This window comes from Triticum aestivum, chromosome 5A (genome assembly GCF_018294505.1).
Source record: "Triticum aestivum cultivar Chinese Spring chromosome 5A, IWGSC CS RefSeq v2.1, whole genome shotgun sequence".
NCBI lineage: Eukaryota > Viridiplantae > Streptophyta > Magnoliopsida > Poales > Poaceae > Triticum > Triticum aestivum.
This window is the reverse complement of record NC_057806.1, coordinates 651,974,564-652,000,396: the sequence shown is the minus strand read 5'-3', so window position 1 is coordinate 652,000,396 and position 25,833 is coordinate 651,974,564. Positions and strand designations below refer to the sequence as shown.

At 44.4% G+C, this 25,833-nt stretch overlaps 1 protein-coding gene and 1 non-coding gene across 2 annotated transcripts; one reads left to right on the top strand and one right to left on the bottom strand.

Annotated features, from left to right (window-relative positions):
• Positions 1 to 15,830: 15,830 nt before the first annotated feature.
• Positions 15,831 to 18,891, top strand: LOC123101719 (uncharacterized). Its single transcript, XM_044523043.1, has 2 exons — positions 15,831 to 15,930; positions 17,508 to 18,891. Exon 2 carries the CDS (start codon positions 17,713 to 17,715, stop codon positions 18,889 to 18,891), a length of 1,179 nt encoding a protein of 392 aa, XP_044378978.1. The 5' UTR covers positions 15,831 to 15,930; positions 17,508 to 17,712.
• Positions 18,892 to 24,421: 5,530 nt separating this feature from the next.
• On the bottom strand, positions 24,422 to 24,494 carry TRNAE-CUC (transfer RNA glutamic acid (anticodon CUC)). Its single transcript has one exon. It is a non-coding gene; the product is annotated as a tRNA-Glu (tRNA).
• Between the last annotated feature and the right edge of the window lie 1,339 nt (positions 24,495 to 25,833).

Below are 25,833 nucleotides of genomic sequence, written 5' to 3'. Positions count from 1 at the left end.
TTTGTTCACCCACCGTAGAATACTTATGCTCTTGAGAGAAGCCACTAGTGAAACCTATGGCCCCCAGGTCTATTCTCATCATATCAATCTCCATCACTTTAATCTTGCTTTGCTTTTTTACTTTGCCTTTACTTTTTACTTTGCATCTTTATACCAAAAATACCAAAAAATATTATATCTATCAGATCTCACTCTCGTAAGTGACTGTGAAGGGATTGACAACCCCTAATCGTGTTGGTTGCGAGTAGCTATCATTTTGTGCAGGTACGAGGGACTTGAGCGTGGCCTCCTACTGGATTGATACCTTGGTTCTCAAAAACTGAGGGAAATACTTACGCTACTCTGCTGCATCATCCCTTCCTCTTCGAGGAAAACCAACGCAAGCTCAAGACGTAGCAGGAACCAAAGATAATATCATCAACATATAGTTGGCACACAAACAACTCCCCTTTGACCTTCTTGAGCTTGCTCTTGATCTTGAACTTGGTTGGATGGGAGAACTTGACCTTGGGCATCACTTGGTGATTCAACACCATCTTGAGATTGATCTTGCCCTTGGTCATGTTCATGAGGTTGAGGGCCTTCACTTTGTTCTTTGGAAGCGTGTGGGCCTTGGGTTGGTGATGGCTCCACGTGAGTGGAACATTGTCCTTCTCCTTTGGCCACAAGGGGATCCTCAATGGGTAGGATAAAACCAACACCCATTCTTCTTACGACTTGAGGAGGAATTTCATCACCTACATCACAAGTGACACTTTGCTCCACTTGGGAGCCGTTATTCTCATCAAACTCCACGTTACATGTCTCCTCAATAAGTCCCATGGACTTATTAAGGACACGGTAAGCATGGGAGTTTGTAGCATAACCAACAAATATGCCCTCATGAGCTCTAGCCTTAAATTTAGACAAACGAACACCTTTCTTGAGAATGAAGCACTTATACCCGAACACCCGGAAGTACTTGAGGTTGGGCTTGTTACCGGTGAGTATCTCATATGGAGTCTTGTTCAAGCCTTCGCGGAGGTAGAGCCGATTGGATGCATGACACGCGGTGTTGATGGCTTCGGCCCAAAAGTTGTATGGAGACTTGAACTCCGCCGTCATGGTCCTTGCCGCATCCATCAACGTCCGGTTCTTCCTCTATGCTACACCATTTTGTTGAGGGGTGTAGGGTGTGGAATATTGATGCTTGATCACCTCATCACTAAGAAACTCATCCAAGGTGTAGTTCTTGAACTCGATGTCGTTGTCACTTCTTATTGACAAGATCTTTGCATTGTGTTGACGTTGAGCTTCATTTGCAAAGTCAATGACGGTTTGTTGGGTCTCGCTCTTCCTCTTGAAGAAGTATACCCAAGTGTTTCTTGAATAATCATCCACAATCACCAAACAATACTTTCTACCCCCAAGACTATCGAAGGATGGAGGCCCAAAGAGATCCATGTGGAGGAGCTCCAAAGGCCTCTTCGAGTAAATGATAGTCGTAGGAGGGCGAGCCTTCTCATGTAGCTTTCCTTCGATACAAGCACTACAAGCACGATCTTTAGCAAAAATAACATTTGTTAGTCCACGGACATGGTCCCCCTTGAGAAGACTTTGCAAAGATCTCATATTGACATGGGCTAAACGGCGATGCCAAAGCCATCCCACGTCAACTTTAGCCATTAGGCATGTCGCGGTCTTAGTGGGTCGCTTCGAAAAGTTAATCACATAGAGACCGTTCTCGACATGCCCAACAAAGGCTACTTTAAGAGTCTCGCTCCACAATAGGGCCACGGTATCAACATCAAAGAAAGTGGCAAAGCCGATGAGTGCAAGTTGACGAACGGAAAGTAAATTGTATGCAAGGACTCAACAAGCATGACCTTCTCGATCATGAGATCATGAGAAATGACAACCTTGCCAAGTCCCAATACCTTAGAGGACGAGGCATTACCCCACTCGACATTGGTGGGCATAGATGGAATCTTATGAATGTCCACCACCAAGTCCTTGCTTCCAATCATATGATTAGTGGCTCCACTATCGAGCAACCATGATCCCCCACCGGAAGCAAACACCTACAAGAAATCAATGCTTGGTTTTAGGTACCCATTTTGTAATGGGTCCTTTGATGTTAGTGACAAGGGTCTTAGGAACCCAAATAGACCATTCAATATACTCATAAGAAGAACCAACAAATTTGGCATAAACATGTCCATCACTAGCACGGCATAACACATAAGAAGGGTTAAAGTCGCCGGCTTTGTTGAGAGGGGTAGCATTGCCCTTCTTAGCATCACTACCCTTCACATTGTTCTCTTCTTCTTAGAAGCACCCTCTCCCTCCTTCACAAAAGTTTGCTTGAGAGGGGGGGTCGTTTGGCCTTGTCATCCTTCTTCTTGTTCTTGGACTTGGGTGTGAACCCAATTCCTTCCTTGCCCACAACTTCCTTTTGATTGCTCAAAAGCTCATTGAGGTTCTTCTCACCTTGTATGCACGACACAAGGCCTTTATAAAGTTGCTTCTTAAACTTTGCATTCTCCTCAACAATATGCACATGCTCACAACATGGGTTAGTAGCATTTGCATTATCAATTAAAACCATATGAGGAAAGGTGGCATTTTCCTTGGTTAGCTTTACTTGGAGTTGATCATGAGACTCTTTGAGGCTAGCATGAGCACCCTTCAAGACCTTGTGAGCCTTGTCAAGTAAATCAAACTCCTATTTGAGTCTAGCAAGATCAACCCCAAGCTTGGTCTTCTCGGAGTTTAGCACACGAGATACAATAAGATCATGATCAAGACCTTTCTTTAATTTAGCATGGTCATCATTGTATGACTGCTCAAGAGCCAAACGAAGACCTCGCTCTTCCTCAAGAGAATTGGAAAGATCCAAAATCTCATCGTCATAGTCACGACTATGCCCCTCCATCTTAGAGATGGTATCTTTGTGAGCCTCGATCATGTCATTGGCTTCACCAAGTTGTTCCAAGAGAGCAATGAAGTACTTCTTGGATTTACCCTTGAGCTTACTCATAAAAGACTCAAATTCATTCTCCTCCACATTGGACCCCTCATGTTCATCAATGCAATCTGTCAAAGAAGGATTAATAATGATGGTAGTTTTGATGTTGGGGGTTACCTTGTTGGTGGCTTTAGCCATGAGGCACTTGGCGGTGATGTTCTCATTGGGTGAGTCGAAGAGAGACACCTGTGGAGTTGTCGCAATGGCAATGGAGGCCACGGCAACTGACTCACCGTCTTCATCATCATCATCATCCTCATTGTACTATTCTTGTGCCACCAACCCCTTGGAAGGAGTCTTCTTGGTGAAGTTGCTCTTGTTGGGGAAAGACTTGGCCTTGTCCTTTCGGATGAGCTTGCCACCATTTTCTTCCCTCTTCTCATAAGGACATTCCGCAACAAAGTGGCTCACGTTGCCACAATTATAGCAAGTCCTCACTCATTGCTTGACCTTCGCGCCACTTGAGTTGTGCTTGTTAAAGTTGGGCCTTGTGTTCTTCTTGCTCCAAAATTGCCTTGAAGCAAGAGCCATGTGTTCATGATAAGCATACTTTGTATCTTCGGGGTTGCTCTCCTCTTCTTCCTCTTCGTCCTCTTCTTCCACACTAGCCTTGGCCCTCAAGGCAAGATTGGGCTTCTTAGCTCTTTGAGAACGTAACACCGCATTGTCGGCGGTCTTGTCCAAGATACTCATAGCCACAAACCCATCCAACACTTCACCTGAGGACAAAGTGTGAAAGTTCGGCCGTTGACGAATGACGGAGGACATGGCCTTGTGGTAAGGCATCATGTCCTTGAGGAATTTGCGCTTGATCCAATTGTCATACGTATCCTTGCTCCCATGGTCTCGGAGTGAGACCACGAGAGTAGTTAATCTCCGATAGAGCTCACGAGGTTCTTCATCTTATTTTATTGCAAACTCATCGGCTTCATCTTGCACTACTTCATAGTTGGAGTGTTGAATGCTTGCGCTTCCCCTGTAGAGGGAAACAACATGCCGCCAAGCATCCTTGGCCATGGTGAAGGGTCGGAGATGAGCAAGATCTTCGGGTGGAATTGCATCTTGGATGATGAAGAGAGCATTCTCATTGAATTGATTATCCGCGGCTTCTGTAGGGGTGAAGTTGCTTCGGTCATGCGGATAAAAACCTTCTTCAATGATTCTCAAAAGGTTAGTATTAACATGGTTCAAATGATGCTTAAAGCGATAAACCCAAGAATCAAAGTCCTCATTTTTCACAATCTTAGGGGGAGGACCGGCATGATTCAAATGAGTGGAAGGAATTGGTCCACCATAAGTAAGTGGAGGTTCCACATGGGAAAAGATGTCGTTGCCAATTTCACCACTAGAAGACAGAGCCTTTTCACTAGTAGCTTCCCCCTTGTCGGAGTTAGCATCCGTCACCTTGCTAGTGGGATCACCCACTTTCAACGGTGCGGTAGATAGTTTAAGCCCTTCTAAGAATTTATTAAACATGCTTTCAACCTCGGTCGTCATGGAGGTTTTCAACGTGTCCAAAGCCACATTGAATTCCTCATGAGTGACCGCGGTTCCCCCATCAGCCGTAGACGAGATCGGATTCACACCGGAGTGCTCCTCCACACCGTCTACGGTGTAAACCATACTCTTCGTACGGCAAAGTCCTTAATAAAGAGACGAGGCTCTAATACCAATTGAAAGGATCGATATAGTTGACTAGGGGGGTGAATAGGCAACTAACAATTTTTAGCTTTTCTTGACCAATTTAAACTTAGCATCAAAGTAGGTTGTCTAGATATGCAACTAGGTGAGAAACCTATATGATGCAACAAGAACAAGTACACAAGCAAGCAAGGGATATAACACAAATAAGCTTGCACAAGTAAAGGCACGAGATAACCAAGAGTGGAGCGGGTGAAGACGAGGAAGTGTTACCGAAGTTCCTTCCTTTTGAGGGGAAGTACGTCTCCGTTGGAGCAGTGTGGAGGCACAATGCTCCCCAAGAAGCCACTAGGGCCACCGTATTCTCCTCACACACTCACACAATGCGAGATGCCGTGATTCCACTATTGGTGCCCTTGGAGGTGGTGACCCAACCTTTACAAACAAGGTTGGGGCTATCTCCACAACTTAATTGGAGGCTGCCAACGACACCACAAAGCTTCACCACAATGGAATATGGCTCCGCAGTGACCTCAACCATCTAGGGTGCTCAAACACCCAAGAGTAATAAGATCCGCAAGGGATGAATGGGGGGAACCAAATTTCTCTTGGTGGAAGTGTAGATCTAGTCCTTCTCAACCAATCCCTAGAGAATCAACAAGTTTGATTGGCTAGGGAGAGAGAACAGGCGAAAATGGAGCTTGAAGCAACAATGGAGCTTGGGGATGGAAGAGGTAGTCAACTCGGAGAAGAAGACACCCCTTATATAGTGGAGGAACAAATCCAACCGTTATCCATTAACTTAGCATGCGTAGCACGGTACTACCATGCTAGGGACGCGGTACTACCGCGAGGGAACACAGTACTACCGCAAGGGCACACAGTACTACCGCAGGGCCCCGCGGTACTACCGCCCGTGCAGCAGAAACTAGAACGGCCCAGATGCAATGAAGCAGAGAGCGGTAGAACCGCTGGCGCGGTACTACCGCTCCCCCTTGCGGTACTACCGCAAGCCAGGGATAGTCCAGATTTTGGGAAGGCACGGACATATAAAAATACATCCATGGCAACTTCCGCTAAGTTGGGATCGATGCAAAAATCCGACATGGTAGTACTGCAAGCCAGGAGCGGTACTACCGCGCGGGGTGCTGATGTAAAAAATTATATCCGCTCACTAGTAGAAAAAGGACCTAATGTGAGACACATTAGTCCCGGTTTGATTTCGATCCGGTACCAATGGTACCATTAATGCCGGTTCAAACAGCTATGCATTAATGCCGGTTCGCGTTGAACCTTTAGTACCGGTTCGTGCCATGAACCGGTACTAAAGGGGTGGTGGCAGGCTGGCGTTAGGCCGGGGGCCCACGATCACCTTTAGTACCGGTTCGTGGCACAAACCGGTACTAAAGGGATAACCTTTAGTACCGGTTCGTGGCATGAACCAGGACTAAAGGGGTCTGACCTATAGTCCCGGTTGGAGATACAAACCGGGACTATAAGGCAATTTTCAATCTCTACCCCCCCTCCCCCCCGTGTATCGCCATTTCAGTTTTGAAAAAATCAAAAGAAAATGATAAAAACTTCAAAAAACAAAATCCTTCAAGAGGTAGTTATATTACTACATCTACTAGTTAGGAAAATTTGAAAACTTAAATTTGGACATGTTTTGCAAAAAGTGTAGGGAAAATATAAAACGGCTATAACTTTTGCATACGATGTCGGAAAAAAAATGTATAATATATCAAAAAATTCAGCACGAAAATCCGCATCCGGTGGAGACTGCCTACGCCTGTTTGCAATTTTTTAGAATCCTCAAATTCCAAAGGGAAAAAAGATATGGTTAAATTTCAGTTTTTTAAAAAAAATTGGTCAAATCTAGTCAAACTACTCATTCAAGAAGTATTAATGTTACTACATAATTATTCAAGAATATTAGTGTTACTAAATAATTATTACAATTTTTCGAATTTTGGTCAAATCTGGTCAAACTATGGTCAAACTATGGTCAAACTATGGTCAAACTTATTCAAGAAATATTAGGGCATGTTCGGATCTCCTCCAACTTCACAAAACTTCTCAAATCCAGCTTCTTTTTGTGGCTTCTAGCTTCACCTGGCGATTCAGAAACCGTTCTGGTTGAATCGACAGCTTCTCGTAGCGCTCGAGCCCAGCTGGGAGGGTTGTGGCCCATTTGGCACCGGCTGGGCCGGCTAATTCAGGCCCAGTGCATCGATTCACATGGGGAGAGGTGTACCGATTCGCTAGAGATCGCTAGAGATCGCTAGATTCTTTTCTTCGAGAGAGGGGGCAGCGAACCGTTTTCTTTGGCGGTGGCAACACCTTGTAAATTGAGCGAACTTCCGATTCTCCAATACGTGGAGCTGGGCCGACGGTGCTTCGCGTTTTTGCATTGCAATCGGTCGTAGCTTCCTGAAGCTGGCTTCTTAGAGATATTTCGTTCTGCTCAGATCCGCTCCAGAAATTTATGAAGCGTGGAGTGGGAGGAGCTCCGAACACACCCTTAGTGTTACTAAATAATTACTGTTTTTTAGAATAATAGTTTCAAACTCAAACGGTGAAACGTGTGACCTAATGCTCAAGCTAAACTACTGAGGGTTAATAGGATTGACAGCTTACATTTGTCAGGAAAACAACAAGTGCAGACTTGGAATGTAGGGGGAATAGAACTTCGAAGTTAAGCGTGCTCAGGCTAGGGGAGTGAGAGGATGGGTGACCGGCCGGGAAGTTAGGCGATTTGGAATGAGTGATCCACACTTGAGCAGTTAAGAGAGGTGATTAGAGACTAAATCATCAAATAATTCAGAAAAATTAAAAATCGAAAAAAAAATCAAATTTTTTTCCAAAATTTTCAAAAAAAAAACCTTTAGTACCAGTTGGTAACACCAATCGGTACTAAAGGTCCCCCATACCAGGGCGCGAGCTCACGCCACGTGGTGGCACTTTAGCGCCGGTTCGTGCCGAACTGGTACTAAAGGGGGGCCTTTAGTGCCCACCCTTTAGTGCTGGTTATGAAACCGGCACTAAAGGCCCTTACGAACAGGTTTTAAAGCTTCATTTTCTACTAGTGGCTCCTACTGCCGCGCAAGCTGCTGAGCCTGCTAGAGCGCACGGAACTACCGTGAACCTGGCACGGTACTACCGTGTAGGGCGCGGATGTAAAAAGTTACATCCGCCCCTACTACCGCAATTGCAGCAGCGCCTGGCCTGAGGCCACAGTACTACCGCTCCAAGGAAGCGGTACTACCGTGGGCACTTGCGGTACTACCACACAGAGGCCGGTACTACCGCTCCTAGGAGCAGTACTACTGCATGCCCCAGTTCAGCAAACACGACATTTTGCATAGACACGAAAAGACGGAGGATGCTCCAAAGTGCCAAAGGAAAGGCGGTGCAAAGGAGTAGATGTGTACGTGATGATTTCACCCAAACCTTTCCAAAGCGGACCCCCTCTTAATAGTACGGCTTTCCTACGACTCAAATCCACCAAAAAGAAACATAGAGAAACATCGTCTTCAATAGTCTTCGAGGGGCACCAAATCGTCTTGTGCCTAGTGATGAAAAGTCTGAAACACTCAATGCACACGATTAGTCCGCAAAAGCATTGTCATCAATCACCAAAACAACTCAGGGGTAAATATGCCCTTACACCTAGCCCGTCGCTTCGGTCCTCACATCCTCGGCCGATGCCTGACGGAATCGATAGCGCCATAGCGGCAAGCGCAGAAGCGCTTAACTACAGTTTAATTTGAGGCAGTAAGATCACCTCCACATCTCGTTTCTCTGCACGTTATACCCAATCTAAATCTAATAGCCTAGTATGGGAAACATTTTGCCCTAATTTTCTAATTTTTTTTCTATCAGACTTTGATTGATGTAGGCAATGAAAAGATATTTTTTTAAAGAAGAGAAGTCGATCACCTGATCCAGATAATGATGCTGGGACATTGAGGTCACCCGTTAGTTGTAAGCAAAGAGCATCAAATGTTGCTTCCAATAGTCTCCCGAAGCCTTCTATCCAGAAAGAGATTAATTTAGATGAGTTACCCTATGATCCGGCTGATCAAAAGAGAATTTCGGAGTACACAAGAAAGCCTAAGAAGCAAGATGAGATTAGGCGACAATATTTAACAAGGGGGCCTTGCAGGCTTCCGCCTACTTTTGTTTATCCACACAGGGACATTGGAGATACTCCATGAAGGTTTAATCTAGAATGGTTTATAAACTGTGGTCATTAGCTTGAGTATAGTGACAAGGTGCATAAGGCCTTTTGTTTGTGTTGCTATCTTTTGAGATATTATAAAGGGACAAGCTGGGAGTGATGCATTTGGAATTAACGGTTGGAACGGTTGGAACAGTAAAACTAGGTTGGATACCCATGAGGGTAAAGGTAATGTTGATAGCTTTCATAATGTAGCAGTAAAACAATGTGATGCTTTGATGAATCAAGATCAATCAATTCAGGTTGCTCCCGATAAGCAAACCTATCTTACTAAAAAGCAAAATCGAATTTGGCTTAATGCTTCAATTGATTCAGTTATGAACTTGTTGCATCAAGGCTTAGCTTTCCAAGGCCATGACGAATCAGAAGAGTCAAAAAACAAGGGTAACTTTCGAGAGTTGGTAAAGACTTTGACAATTCAAAATGATGATATACGAAAGGTAGTTCTTGAGAATGCTCCACAAAATTGCAAGTGGGTATGTGGAGTATTTCCTACTATGCTTGTAGTCTTACAAGTTACACTAATATATAATGATACCATTATTGTTTTGCACAGATAACTTTGAATTCTATTGTTGAAGAAATTGGAGGTGATGTGTTCAGTTTGTTGATTGATGAGGTTGCCGATGTGTCTGACAAAGAGCAAATGGCAGTTGTTTTGAGATATCTTAGCAAGCGTGGATTTATCATTGAGCGGTGAGTTGTACATGTGCAAGAAACATCAGCAATATGTCTTCAGGCCGCACTTCAAAAATTATTCACCGATATTGGTTTAAGCATAAAACAAGTCAGAGGACAATGTTATGACGGGGCTAGCAATATGTGTGGCGACTTCAATGGCTTGAAAGCAAAGATTTTGCAAGAGAATAAGTCAGCCTATTATGTGCATTGTTTTGCTCACTAACTCGAGTTGGTTATTGTAGCAGTAGCAAAGAAGCATGAAGATCGCATATTTTTCTACATGATCTCCATTTTATTTAATGTGGTTGGAGCTTCTTGCACAAGAAAGGACATGATTCGAGAGAAACATAGAGAGGATGTAATAAAAGCCATAGGTAGTGGGAAGATTAGCACTGGTAGAGGGTTAAATCAAGATCAAACTCTTCATAGAGCTGGTAACACAAGTTGGAGCTCACACTACAAACTCTCTCAAGTCTAGTGAAGTTGTTCCCTGCAATCATGTATGTTCTGAAATATGTGAAAAAATAAGGCAAAAATGGAAAGAAAAGTCAGGCACGTGGTCTTGTAGCATAGTTTGAGACCTTTGATTTTGTGTTTTATTTGCACATGATGTTGCATATATTAGGAAATGCAAATAATTTGTCACATTATTTACAAAAAAAAGGATCAAGACATCCTTAATTCCATGTCATGTGTGAAGTAAACAAGGAACGAGCTACAAGAACTAAGGGAGAATGGATGGGACTCACTGATACAGAAGGCATATTCATTTTGTGAAGAACATCACACTGAGAACACGAATATAAAACAACAATATATCAATCAACACAAACCAAGACAAAAAACTAATAAGACAAACCTCCAACATTACGAAGTAGAGTGTCTTAATTCTGTTATTGACTGGCAACTTGAAGAGTTTGATGACCGTTTCAATGAGGTAAATTCTGCATTACTTGGTCACATGTCTTCTTTCAACCCAAAAGATGGATTTGTCACATTTAACTTGGATAGCTTAGTGAAGCTAGCTGAGTTTTATCCATATGATTTTGATTCAAAAAAAAAAGGATGATCATGGTCCTGAACTGCGCACTTACATTGATAATGTGCGAGCGGATGAAAGGTTTGCTAATTTGGACGGGATTGGTGATCTTGCAAAGTTAATGGTGCAGACTAATAAACATGTTACTTTTCCTTTGGTATATCATCTTCTAAAGCTAGTATTGATATTAGCAGTTGCCACAACATCCGTGGAAAGATGCTTTTCGGCTATGAATGTTGTCAAGAAAAAGTTGCGCAACAAAATTGGTGATAAGTTCATGAGTGATTGTCTAATTTGCTATGTGGAAAAAGAGATGTTTTCTCCAATTAGTAATGATGTTGCATTTGATCTTTTTAAGGCGATGAAAAATTGAAAAGAGACGCCCTAAAATGTGAGTGACTTTACATGATTCTTTCACATGATGTCACTTTAATTTTAAACTTGCCAAACTAGCTTGTTATTTTCTTCAATGTTTCAGAAAGATGAGAAGTTGGATCTAAAATATGAAGTTTATCTGGTACGACTTTATTTTTTATTTTATTTTTTGAAATTGGTACGACTTTATTTATAATATGTAAATGAGTGATTTTATAATTTCAGTCGATCGGTATGTTATGCACTCTTCCAAAAATGGCGTTCCAGGTGAGGACCGAACCTGAACCCTGCGGAAAACAGGGACGCGCAGCTAGCCAGTGCAACCGGCTGACTCTAATGCAAGGTTTGCAACGTGATACATAAAAAAATGAACGGCAAAATTTAGAGAACAACTCGCAAAAAATTCCCCAAAATGTGTGTCAATGGGATCGAACACACGTCCTCCAGTGACTGAACCACATCACTAGCCACTTTGATCACAGACTTGTCCATCTAAAATGCTAGCTCGGTTAATATCAACTCACCTAAAAAAAGTTAATATAAACTATAAGCGGTGAAAGAAAACAAACTCTTAGAAAAATCAAACGTGGTCTCCTTTTTCACAAAAAAGTCAATCTATTTAGAAAACCGAACATGTTCAAAATTTTCTAACAAAATTTTAAAAACTCAAATGTATTTTGGGAATTGCAATTGTTTTTGGTAAAAAAGGAAAAATATTGAAAACAAGAACTTTTTTCGAAAAAACAAACAACTTTTACAAAATTTGAATATTTTTTGAAAAAATAGGAACAAAATTGAAAAAGTACCAAAATTATGATCATTTTTTCCAAAATGCAAAAAATTATGAAATTATTCGAACATTTATTTCAATTTGCCAATACATGTAGACGTAAATTTTTTGAATTTGTGACAAAATTTGAAAGCAGAAACATTTTAAAAAATGCGAAATTTTTCTAAATGATTGTTTTTCAAAACGCGAACATTTTATGAAGTTCCCAAAACATTGTTTGAATTTTTTAACAAATTTGGTAACACAAACATTTTTTGAAAACAGGAACATCTTTTGAATTTTTGAGCAAACTATTGAAATGCGAACATTTCAGAAAATTAAACTTTTGAAATTTGCAAACATTTTTTGAAAAGAAGTGAACAATTTTTGAAATACTAAAACTTTTCCAGAATTTCTGAACAAAATTGGAAAACAGGAACAACTTATTGAAAATGAAAAAAAATGAAAAATAAAAGGTAAATTTTAGATAATTTGTGCCAGCCCACAGTTTGATGCAAGGTGCGTCGAATAGAGTTTTCCCTGGGGAGGGGGCAGCGCTATGTCCCGCGTTCAGCGAGTTAAGGCTTCAAACTCGCTGAAGCGCACGGGCATATGGGCTAACCCAAGTTCACGGATACTACACTAACACTGCCGCATTTTCTTTTTTCTTTTTGCTTCACATTTCTATTTTTCCTTTTAGTCCATTTTTATTTTTTAACTTTCAAATAGTCTACAGATTTATATTACAAAAATACATAATATTTAGAAAAATCTTAATCATGTATTTGAAAAATGGTGAATGCGTATACAAAAAATGAGTATTTGAAAAATGCTGAACAAGTATTTTAAAAAATATTAATCCTGTATATAAAAATGTTGGACAAGTATTTGAAAAATGTTGAATAAGTAATTACAAAATGTTGATTATGTATAAAAAAATGTTGACCAAGTATGTTTAAAATTTTAAACAGGTATCTAAAAAAATGTTGATCGTGTATATAAGAATGTAGAATAAAAAACAAAAGAAACAAAATAAAAAGTAAGAAATGAAGGTACAAAACAAAGAAACAAATGCAAAAAAGAATGGAGAAGAAAAGTTTACATAAAAAGGAGAACAAAAGAGATGAAAAAAGGATGAAAAAAAATAGAAGTAAAAAAAGCTAGCGTCTTTCCGCTCAAGTAAGACGCGCCTCATGTATTACCATTGACGCAAGTGTGGCGCGATGGCTAGCACGCCTCACGTTAGCCCGGGCGACCTGTGATTGAATCCGTACGAGCCCTCCTGTTCTTCCTTGTTCTCCTTTTTTATTAAGTAGCGCTGGGCATATCTCCTTTACGCGAGAGATTAAATGAGAGCTCCCGTTTGGCGCTCGCGTTCGCGTCAAACGGAGCAGCTTTCACGCGGGTTTGCTAAAGTCGAGCAAACGGGCCGACCATTTGCAGGTAATGAATGTCAAACTTCATGGGAAAAAAAAAAGCAACAGCGCGGACTCAAACTCCAGACATTCTGCTACAAAACGATGGTTGTTGGCCACTCAAGCGCCACTGTTGCAAGCTTAAGCGCGACGCTGACATTTAGGTACCCACCTACAGTGGCAAATCCATTTTCCTTTTGCAACATTTCTTGGGAAATGTGAATAATGTTTGAAAATTTCAAAAAAAAACAATGTGAAAAAACCTTTAAAACTTGAATAAATTTGAAAAGGTGAACAAAAAATTAAAAACATATATATATGCTGATTTTTTAAAAAAATATATACATTGAATATTTTTGTGATATACAATGGACAATTTTTAAATATACATTGAATATTTTTGTGATATACGCTGAACAATTTTTAAATACACATTAAATATTTTTTGATAAGAAAAGAAACGGAAAAGGAAATAGAAAAACAGTGCCGCCTACGTATCCTGACCCAATTGGGAGCGCCTTCAGCGAAGGCACGACATTTTGACGCCCACGGGCGTTAAATAGGATCCACCGCGAGAAATAGTCGCCTCGCTGGGGAGGAGCTCTCCTCTTGCTCTCTATACAGATTCCTACGGGAAACTGCGATTATTCATGGACCTGTGATTTAATTTTGTGCCTTGACGGTGAGTATACCTGGCCAAACCTCGGGTCGAGCCAGACTTCGGGTCGGGCCTACCCAAGCCCAAGCCAAAAAACCTGGGCCCGAGCCCGGCCCGGCCATCGGACCTAGTTTTTGGGCCCAAGCCTGGCTCGAACACGCAAAAGCCCGCCGGGCCTCAGACCGGGCCCCTTCAAAAAACTGCAAAAATGACGGGCCTGGACCCGGCCCGGCCAAGCCATCGGGCTCAAAATTTAGGCCCGAGCCCGGCCCGGGAGCAGCATCGGGCTGGCCGGCCGGGCCTGGCTGCCCATGGCTAGGACTAGCGGTGATGGACTCGTTGGGTTAGAGCATCTCCAACAGCCGCAGTAAAAATATTGTTGGGTTAGAACATCTCCAGCAGTCGCGTGTGGAGGAAAACTGTGTCTTAGTATGCACAGAGGCGTTTCGCGCGCTCCAGCAGGCACGGGAGATTCCGGTGTGTGGCAAAAAATCGCGTGCGTGTGAAAAAATGGCCCGGCGCATGGCGTCCGACGCGCTCTATAAAACGCGTGCCCTCGAGCCGGCCACCCTCCCACTCGAGCGCCCTGACGCCTTCTTCTTCCCCCTACCACCCCCTTCTTCCTCGCATGTAGCACCCCGCCGCCGCTGACGTGTCCTTCTTCGGACGCCTTCTCCTACGCCGCTGACTCCCCTGCCACTGACATGCCGCCGCGCGCCCGGAGCAGCTCCGGCTACCGCGGCGTCCACGTCCGCCCCTCCGGCATGTTCTACGCGGAGATCCGCTCCGGTGGCGTGCGTCTCGGTCTCGGGACGTTCAAGACCGCGCACGAGGCCGCCCGCGTGTACGACGCGACGGCATGGCGCCTTTTCAGGCCACACTCGCAGATGAACTTCGACGACGTGCGAACGTGCCAGCAGCGCATGACCTCGCGCCTTCGCCACGGCTAGTTACCGATGAGGACTGTCATGAACACTTCAGGCGACAGCGCCATCTCCTCATCGCGAGGCGGACGAGCTAGCCATGGCGGAGTGGCGCTAGCGCTACCCGCGGGACGTCGCCAACGAGAACGTCTTCTGAGCGGAGAGGAGGGCAAAGCTCGCGGACCGGGCGGGGCAGGCGTCGACGGAAGGCACTGGCGATATTGTAGTGTGAACTGGGACATGCGTCGTTCTTTGATGATAACAATCCTCGGTGAGATGACGCGTTTCTGTCGACATCGGGCAACACCACTGAGGAGGAGGACGACTCGAAGTAGTTTCTAGTTTTTATTTGCACCGTAGTTTATCTATTTTATTTGTATCGTAAGACTAGTTTGCGGTGTTGGGTTGAACTATGCTATTTGTATCATTGAATTTTATCTATATGTTGTTTCTCAAATATTGTTCGTATGTGCTCTGGTTGCTCTAGCGCGTTGTTTTTTGGCAGCGCCGGAGCGGCTCGCGCGTGCAATATTTTACAGTTGTCACTAGAGTCAGCGCTCTACTGCGCACAAAAACATGTTATTTCGACGTTGTAAAACTTGTTTTAATGCACTGCGCGTTGCACACCTGTTAGAGTTGCTCTTACGTCTTTCCTTGAAACAAACGTTGGTCTAGCTTTTTTTAACCAAGCGCACAAAATACCGTCTCAGCAGGCTGTGTACTGTTCTTTTAAAAGAAGCAGGCTTGCGAACCAACATATGATTGAATGGTTACATGAACTGTGGTATTTTCGGTTCATCAGAGTTTAAGTTTTGGTGTTCGCATTTATTCTTGGATTTATTTCAGGATTTCTGGTGATGCGCATTCAATGGGAGGAGACGTCCCGTCGACGACGAGATGCCTACGGCTACTTCGTAAATTTCAAAATAATATGCCGGCTGGTCTTTTGAATGTGCTTATAAGGATAAGGTGTGCGTGTGTGTTCGAATAAGTGGATGTCCGTGTATATAAGCGCTTGCGTCTGTATATTAAAATAAAGCAGGCATTGGACCGGGCCGTACACGTCACGACTGAGGCTTCTTGCTTAGTGATCGCCGTCCGGCCCCATTTCTGTCGTCCTCTCCCCGTACACAGACGGCACACAGGCGCGAACGCGGCGGCGCCCACGGCGATGGCGACCAGGTACCTCTCTTCCCATGAATCTATCCACTGCGAAGTTGTCTTGTAGTATCATCGAAACAATCTGGGGGCAGATGGATATACGTCGTGATTGCTGGCTGGTCTTAGTTCTCTGTCTGCAATTTCTCCCCCCACCCCCATAAACCGTCTGCTCCCGAGCCAGCGAAATTGATTGGCAGTTTCTCTGTCTGTGGGGTTGTTGCCTAGTGTTTTATTTTGATCGCAGTAGGGTAACGAGATGCTGGATCAGCTATTCAGCTGGGGATATTGGGTGAAGACCTAACCCTAACGGCAACGGCGATGAACAGTGGTGTGCTGTGCTATTACTGGCCGCATAGGCTCATGAATCATCGGTCCCTGGTAGGAGGGCACGTGTATAGATCTGTATGATCGGTGCACAGATCCCGAGTAAATTTCGCGTATATATGTTTGCAACAGCTGTGAACTAGTATGATAAATTGCATAATAAGATGCAAATTACTTGCACAAATCGAACCGAGTTTCCAGGACGCAAGCCGATTTTGTGAATTTTGGTGCACCATAAAAGCTGCAGTTTTATTTATATACTATGTTGTTTCATGAGCTCCATTAAACCATAGTTCCATTTGAGTACTCTGGTTGTGTACTGTGCATACATATGGGCTTTTTGTGAAACTAAATTTATTTAGAGTTGCCAGATACTCTTGTATTAGCTTGAGACAAAGCTTATGGTGGACTGAAATAAAAATATTTCACTTCTATGGAGCAGAATAAAACTTTAGCTAACATTGGTTACAACTGAGTAATGATGTCCGCGTATAATAAATAATACAAACTGCAAGGTGCTAGCTCTTGCAGAATTTCTTTTTATTGACAAACCCAGTCAGGCATGTGCACCCGGAGCGGGAGCAAATCCTGTTGATCTTAGCCGTCTGATTGTGTCCATGTTTGTTTGATGGTTGGCACATGGGAGGAGAAATAAACCATGGTTTTTGAGCCGACAGTTGTTTGGGCGATAAGCAAATGGTAGGGTAGTAAATCCAAATTCAAAACTGGTACACTATAATTATCACCAGTCATATGTTATAGGCATACAGTTCCATGTGTTTGTCAGTTTGTGGTTCCACCAGAATAATCATAGCTTTTTAATGTTTCTAAGTTTGGCTCATGACCATGTTGGTGTCCTTCCATACAAACTGTTTTCTAGTAAAAGAATGTCTTGCTATGTAATGTAATTTAATGCCAGTTCAATCGGTTTGATATTTTAATCGAAAATTAGCCCTAATGTTGCTGATGAATGTGGAATGGATTTTTACCGTGCAGCTTCATGAATCGCGTGTCGCATCTCTTAGGCATATTATTGTGGTTCTATGGAAATAACCATAGCTTTGTCGAATATTCCAAGTCTGCCTTACTATTATTCGGATGGTGATTTAAATTGGAATGTGCAGTTTTCCTACGGGGTTTCTTCCAAATACTTTTTTTGAGATATTTCGATCAGATTTTTCTATTAAGTCATCATAAGAAAGTCTATGATAAATTCCCTTGGGGCAATCAGTTAACTCATGGGATAAACACACGTGGCTTGCTTTTCTTTACAGGGAAAGACCAATGGAGATTGGAGACTGTAAAAAAAGAGACCAATGGAGGACGGCTACTCAGCGCCACATCTTCCTATGGACATCATGTACAAGATCCCGGCACACATCTCTGATTCAGCCTTCCTTGCCCGCCTGGCATCGTCCTGCAAGTTCTGGCGCAATATCATCAAGGACCCGACTTTCCTTGATCGCTTAAGGAGGCGGCATGGTGACCACGGCTTCACCCCATCCCTCCTTCTTGGCTTCTTCTACCAGGACAAGAAAAAGTCTTCTCCGGAGCTCTGGAAGCATCACATTGACAAAACCCGCTGTTTGGCACCAAGCTTTGTGTGGAAGTCAGAATTATCATGATTTGTTGGCAGCAAATCCGCTCGCAGTGTTATCAAGCCATTACCCCTTGGGACCTTCATGTGCAAGCCTCAACTTCTATAAGCCCATTGCATCCCAGGACAGCTTTCTGGTCCTCCGCCGCCAATCGAAAGACGCCAATGGTCAGGCCACGAGGGATGTGCTATGTGTTTGCAATCCTCTTACTGGTGAAACCTTTAAGATTCCTACCCTTGAATATATGCCTCCTCACCATTATGCCTTATTAGTCACCAATGATGTCGACATTTATGGACATGTGTCCCAGTCCTTCCAGTTGACTGCCATTTGGATAAGAAGATTAAAGCATTTCATCTCCGTGTGCTACAACTCGAAGACTGGAACATGGATGGAATCTCCAGTAGTTCCTGAGCTAAGGCGTAGCCTTTGTTTAGTGCCATCCTCAGCAGCTGCTTATGATGGTGTCATCAGCTGGCTCTGTGATAGCTGGAAACAATTGTCGCTCACTCATGTTGCCACACTACACACTGGCAATATGGAGCTTTCATACCTGGAGCTCCCACCGGAAGCAAAGCGCAACAAGGATCCAGTGTTGGGGAGTTCAGCGGACGGTGGGCTTCTGTTGCTCTTCATGCAAGGTCTGCGGGTGTCACTCTGGAAACACAACAGTGAGCTTGGCAGTGACACCAGCAGCTGGGTGCTATCTGAAAGGATTGACATGAGAAGTTCATTGCCGCAGCGGGTGGTCACGTTAGGGATGAGGGGGGAGGTCAGCTTGGAGATGTTCCGGGGCAAGAGCGGTGCGGTGGTGCTCTGGGTTGATGGAGATGGCTTCTTTCTATTCAGCCTCAGTGATAGGTCGATAAGGAAGATTGACTGTGCAAGTGTGACCAACAAGTACTTCCTCTGCCCATATGAGATTGATTGGCTGGCCTGCCTCGCAATAACGAACCTCGTCATGGATGGCTCCTTGTCGCTGGATGTAGAAAGGAAGAAGGCTCAAGACAGATGGAGGACATTAATGGGAATGAATATGGCGACGATCAGAGCATCTTAATGGCTAGAAACAGTTAGAGTTATAATATAAGTCATGTACCCCTTTGTATTTATCCCGTTGTATAAGGGGTTTCCTGTATATGTTCCACACCTGTACGTGTATATATATCGGCCTATGGCCTCATGGGAATACAAGTTGCATATTCCTAACATGGTATTAGAGCCCTAGGGTTTTTTTCAGCACGCGCAACTCGTTCTCCCCGATCCCAAATTCCTGCATCGGCCGTCGCTATTCCCCTCCCTCCTCGGCCGATTGCTTAACTCAACTCCCGACGTGGCCCCGCCAACCCGCTCCGATCTCCTCCCCGGCTTCACTCCGTCGCTCCGTGCTCTGCCAGATCGAGCCGCTCTGCACTCTCCCGATCGGCTGCAGGTCTTCCGCAAGAGGCCCGAGCACTCCCGTCTCCAGTCCTATACGTTGGCTGCCGTTTTCTGCCACGGCTCGCGCCGCCTGCCAAGGATCACGACGCCGGACACCATCTGCCGGCCTCCCGTTTCGTAGCTTCCCGTCGTGGGCTGCCGCCGGCCACCTCCGGATTCGGTCGCGCCTCACCCGCAGGCAGGAACGCCCTGGTCAATGCGCCGCTTGCTGCGCGTTCGTTCGCCTTCAACAGCCGGGCGATCCAGTTCCACGTACGTGTGTGCGTCCGTGCGTTAGACCGATTGATCGATCTGCCTGCTTGGGCTGCTGGTGGGCTACTCGAGGAGGCCTGCTTCTTTGTTGTGGCTTGATTGTTCTGCTGTCGTTGCTTTCTTCAAAAAAAAGAGAAAAAAAAGAAGAAAAAAAAGAGAAAAAATGATGCTTTCCTCGCGTATGCATCTCACTCGTTGTCCGCCTACTCTTGACGGTGTTCCTTACTTTGATCCCGTCTCGCATATGCATCGTTCCTCGGTGCTTGATCCTCCTTCGTCTATGACGTCCTCCTCTTCGGCGTCTTCCGCAGGCTGTGTTGGTCGCTCTTCTGCGGCTCCTCCTGTTACCTCCGCACATGATGATAGTCGCTCTACATCGACTCCTCTCGCGACTGTCATCGGTGAATGTCGCTCTTCCCCGACACCTCCCGCGACTTTCACCGGTGGTGCTGGTGCATATGACTCCATTGACCGTGCCTTGCACACGCGTCTTCCCTTCGCGCTTGGTGCTTGTCTGCATACGGTCTTGTCTTCTCCACCGGTCCTTGTGGATGCCGCTGGTCATTCTACACTGCCACATCTAGCGGCTTCCACAGATGGTGGTGGTCGCTCATCTCCCGGTATTACTGCGTCGACTACTTCAACTATGTACTTCACTCAGGAGGAGATTGCGCGACTTCGCGCCCTGCTGAGTACCTCCGGCTCTCCATTGTCGGGTGCATCTACATCGACCTCTTCAGTTCATCCCCTGACCGAGCAGGAGATTGTGCGACTTTGATGCCTGCTAGCTCCAGCTTCTGGTTCTTCATCGACAGGTTCTGCTGGTTCTGCTACTGAGTCTTCTGGCATTGTGAGACCACCTTCTACACAGTCAGGTACATCTTCATGGATTCTTGATACTGGAGCATCTTTTCATATGACTCATGATTCATCCACTTTGTCTTCCATTCGTGCACTCGATTCTCCTGTTCATGTTCATACTGCTGATGGTACCTCCCTCCCGGTTAATGGTCGAGGCATTCTTAGCACCTCATCTTTTCATGTTCCTGATGTTGCTCATGTTCCTCGACTTACCATGCAGCTTCTTTCTGGTGGTCAGATTGTTGACTCTGGTTGTCGGGTCATTCTAGACTTTGACTCCTGTTCTGTTCTGGACCGTCACACTGGTACTCTCCTTGGTGCTGGCCCTCGGCGCCGTGACTCTCAGGGTCTCTGGGAGCTTGACTGGCTTCACCTTCCCTCCGCTGCTACCGCTGCCAGTCTCTCCGCCTCGGTTACCTTGTCTACTAGCTCTTTTCAGCAGTGGCATCATCGCCTTGGTCATTTGTGTGGCTCTCGTCTCTCCTCTTTAGTTCGACGTGGCCTTCTTGGATCCGTCTCCGGCGGTGTGTCTTTAGACTGTCAGGGTTGCCGTCTTGGCAAACAGATCCAGTTACCTTATCCTCATAGCGAGACTGTGTCTCAGCGTCCTTTCGACCTTATTCACTCTGATGTTTGGGGTCCAGCTCCCTTTGCCTCGAAGGGAGGTCATCGCTACTATATTATCTTCATAGATGATTTCTCTCGGCACACATGGATATATTTTATGTCTTCTCATAGTGAGGTCTTATCTATCTATCAGCATTTTGCTGCCATGGTCCACACTCAGTTCTCTATGCCTATTCGTGTGTTCCGTGCTGACTCTGCTGGAGAGTATATCTCCAAGATGTTGCGTGGAGTTCTTGCCGAGCAAGGTACTCTTGCTCAGTTCTCTTGTCCTGGTGCTCATGCTCAGAATGGCGTGGCTGAGCGCAAGCATCGTCACCTTCTTGAGACGGCTCGTGCGTTGATGATCGCCGCCTCTCTTCCACCTCACTTTTGGGCCGAGGCTGTTTCCACTTCCACCTATCTCATCAACCTTCAGCCTTCCACTGCTTTGCAGGGTGGCGTTCCTTTCGAGCGTCTCTTTGATCGTTCTCCTGATTACTCGGCGCTTCGTTTGTTTGGTTGTGTTTGCTATGTTCTTCTAGCCCCTCGTGAACGCACCAAACTTTCCGCTCAGTCTGTTGAGTGTGTCTTCTTAGGCTATAGTGATGAGCATAAGGGCTATCGTTGTTGGGATCCTATCGGTCGTCGGATGCGTATTTCTCGGGATGTAACTTTTGATGAGTCTCGTCCTTTCTACCCGCGTCCATCTTCCTCAACCTTTTCAGTGGAGGATATCTCTTTCCTCACTTTTCCTGACACACCTCCCTCTATGCCCAGTATTCCTATTCCTCGTCCTGCTGTTGCAGATCCGACGCCATCCTCTCCTACAGATTCTTATCCACCTTCATCACCGACACATTTCCCATCTCCACCTTCATCACCGATACCTTCCCCTTCTCCACCTTCGTCATTGCTACATTCCCCGTCTCCACCTCCAGTGATTCCACCTCTTCCCTCCTTTCCTTTTCATTATACTCGCCGTCCACGTGTTCTGGATAAATCCACTGACGTGCCATCTACTTCTGGTGCGTCGTCCTCCTCATCCCAACCGCCTTATGGTCTTTAGGCTCGGCCTCGCCCTCCCCCTGACCTCTATTCTCCTAGTCGATATGCTCTTTCGGCTATACTCAAGCCTACGTCTTATCGCAATGCTCTTGTTCATCCTGAATGGCAGTTTGCGATGGCAGAGGAGCTTGCTGCTCTTGAGCGCACCGGCACATGGGATCTTGTTTCTCTTCTTCTCGGTGTTCGTCCCATCACTTGTAAGTGGGTCTACAAGGTTAATACTTGCTCTGATGGTTCTCTTGAGCGTTACAAGGCTCGTCTTGTGGCTCGTGGTTTTCAGCAGGAGCATGGTCATGATTACGATGAGACATTTGCTCCTGTGGCCCATATGACCACTATCCGCACACTTCTCGTTGTGGCCTCTATTCGTCATTGGTCTGTTTCTCAGCTTGATGTTAAGAATGCCTTTCTTAATGGTGAGCTGCGTGAGGAGGTATACATGCAGCCCCCACCTGGGTATTCTGTTCCTGATGGCATGGTCTATCGTCTTCGTCGCTCTCTCTATGGCCTTAAGCAAGCCCCTCGCGCCTGGTTTGAGCGTTTTGCCTCTGTGGTGATTGCCGCTGGTTTTTCAGCGAGTGATCATGATCCAGCGTTGTTTGTCCACATTTCCACTCGTGGTCGGACTCTTCTTCTTCTCTATGTTGATGACATGATCAACACTGGTGACGACCCTGAGTATATTGCCTTTGTAAAGGCTCGTCTTAGTGAGCAGTTTCTTATGTCTGATCTTGGACCTCTTCGCTACTTTCTTGGGATTGAAGTCTCTTCTACCTCTTATGGCTTTTTTATATCCCAGGAAAAGTATATCCAGGATCTTCTTGCTCGTGCTGCTCTTACTGACGAGCGCATTGTTGAGACTCCTATGGAGCTCAATCTTCACCTTCGTGCTACTGATGGTGATCCTCTCCCTGACCCGACGCGTTATCGTCATCTTGTTGGCAGTCTTGTCTATCTAGCTGTCACTCGTCTGGACATCTCTTATCCGGTTCATATTCTGAGTCAGTTCGTCTCTGCTCCCACATGGTTCACTATAGTCATCTCCTTCGTGTTCTTCGATATCTTCGGGCACGATCTCTCACCATCTATTCTTTCCTCGCTCCAGTTCTTTACAGCTTCAGGCCTATTCGGATGCTACGTGGGCTAGTGATCCTTCAGATCGCCGTTCACTTTCTGCTTACTGTGTTTTTCTTGGTGGTTCTCTCATTGCCTGGAAGATGAAGAAACAGATTGCAGTTTCCCGTTCGAGTGCCGAGGCTGAGTTGCGAGCAATGGCTCTTTTGACGGCAGAGGTGACTTGGTTACGGTGGTTACTTCAGGATTTTGGTGTTTCTGTCACTACACCGACTCTGCTCTTATCTGACAGTACAGGTGCTATTAGCATTGCGCGTGATCCTGTGAAGCATGAGCTCACCAAGCATATTGGTGTTGATGCTTTCTATGTGCGCGCTGGTGTGCAGGATCAGGTTATTGCTCTTCAGTATGTGCCTTCTGAGTTACAGTTGACGGATTTCCTGACAAAGGCCCAGACTAGAGCACAACATGGCTTTTATCTCTCCAAACTCAGTGTTGTTCATCCACCATGAGTTTGAGGGGGGGTGTTAGAGTTATAATATAAGTCATGTACCCCTTTGTATTTATCCCGTTGTATAAGGGGTTTTCTGCATATGTTCCACACCTATACGTGTATATATATCGGCCTATGGCCTCATGGGAATACAAGTTGCATATTCCTAACAGAAACAACGTCAATCCGGTTTGTTTCTGGTACAACAACCATGAGTTCTACATAGCGTTGGAAATGTTTTCTGTTGTATGATCATCATATCATAATAATGAATTGTAACTATCAGTTTGCTACTTCAGTCTAATGGCATTCTCTGTCAAAAACAACTGGCGTGTCCTGTTGAAATCCAAGATGTTTATTTATTTTTATTAGCTAAGTTGTGTTTGACCCATGTTTTTGTTTTTCCATCTGAGTTGGTTCACCATTTTGCTGAAGGCATGTACCATGCCTAAGCAAATATTCAGGATTTGAACATGGTATCATAACAAGCTTCTTCAAAACATTGTTTCTCTTAAAAAGTTTCATGGTTATCTTGGCTTAGTACGTACAGCAGGCCTGGTTGTTTCAGATCAATTGAATTTCCCCTGGACTGTCTGAACTACTGAGTGCTTGCAGGTTTCTTGAATTGAAAGGATCTTGTTGGCAGTAAAGGTTAGGGCCTTGGTTGGGTTAGTCTACAGATCATGTTACACAAAGACTTCTTGCCTATTTTTGTTTACTGAAAATGAACCGATCTCTGCACATAAAAAACGTAGGTAGTTCAAATTATGGAAGCAGAAGAACAAAACACAGAAAAGTGTTCCGTCGCCGGGACTTGAACCCGGGTCTCTCGGGTGAGAGCCGAGTATCCTAACCACCTAGACTACGACGGATTGTGCTATTAGACGTAAAATCTATTTTCTTATTTCTTGTTTCATTCTGACGGGCTAATGCACATTCAGTGTCGACTCGAGCCAGCAAGAACATGTGCTATACCCGTTACTTTTAACTGACCGATTGACGTGATGTGAGAAAAAAGAGGACCAATTGACACGATCAAAAGAAAAAGGTGTAGAGCTGGGCAATTTGTCTTGATGTTGCTCAACACTGCCACCAAAGGGAGGTCCTCAACTTTTGAGACTTGAAATTTGGTTGCATTTTTTGTTGATAGCTTACCAAGCTGATCACTTGGTAGAAATAGGATAAGAATTACTATATCCGTCCTTGTTCACTAGTCGCCTCATATTTTTGGTCATTTTTTTACCATGATTTTAATAATTAATAAAATATAAGTTATACGTAGCAAAAATAATATCATTAGAAACTACATTCAAATGCGAATCCAACAATATATTTTTTGGTGACATACATTAACATTTCGCTAGTCAAATATATGATCAAAATTTGATCTAAAATACGATGGGAGACTAATAAACCCATATGGAGCGAAAAGTGGCTGCAGAGGCCGAGCTCCATTAAGCTCTATATACATTTCTCAGCCAAAATACTTTTTCCATAACTCAAACAAAATCTGAAAAAAATGTTTTCATGTAGACATATACTTGTGTATGCGTGTACAAATTTTCATAAACATATGTATTCATATGTGATGTATACAAAAAAGACAAATACACAGATTGAAATAGGCTTTTTCTTTGTTGTATTTGTATCAGATATTTGTCTTTTTTGTGTAGCATGCAAATGATCAAATTAGTTACTAAAATTTTATATATACTTAAAGAATATGCATATGTATTTGTACAAAAAAATGGCATTTTTTGAAACTTTTAAATATATTTTGATTTATTTTTTTTGCAAAACGAGCTCTATGGAGCCCGGTCTTTGCAACGCCACACTCCATATGGAGGTACTATGCAATCAAACAGTCCCACCAAAGTCTTCGTCAGAGGCAACACTAAGAGCACAACAAGTACCCTCAACAACATGGACACCAAACGCGGTGGACAAGGAAAAATTCGAGATGTAGCATGTGGTTCTAAGCCTTCCAATGCCATATTTTGCCACATATTTTTTTGCTAAGTTTGTCTAAGCTTATGTTAATAAAATGGAAACTACAAGTTGAGCCTTAGTGTGGCAAAAAATATCTTCAACTTAGTCACAAGCCAAAAAAACCTCATAGTTTTCTGGACGTCAACAATGTGGACCGATTGCCCACCTAGTGACTGCCCATGCCACTCACTTTCTACCTCGACTTTGCCGCCTGTGCCAAAG

Coding starts and splice junctions, on each gene's coding strand:
- LOC123101719 (XM_044523043.1), top strand. CDS start 17,713: ATGGTGACCACGGCTTCACCCCATCCCTCCTTCTTGGCTTCTTCTACC.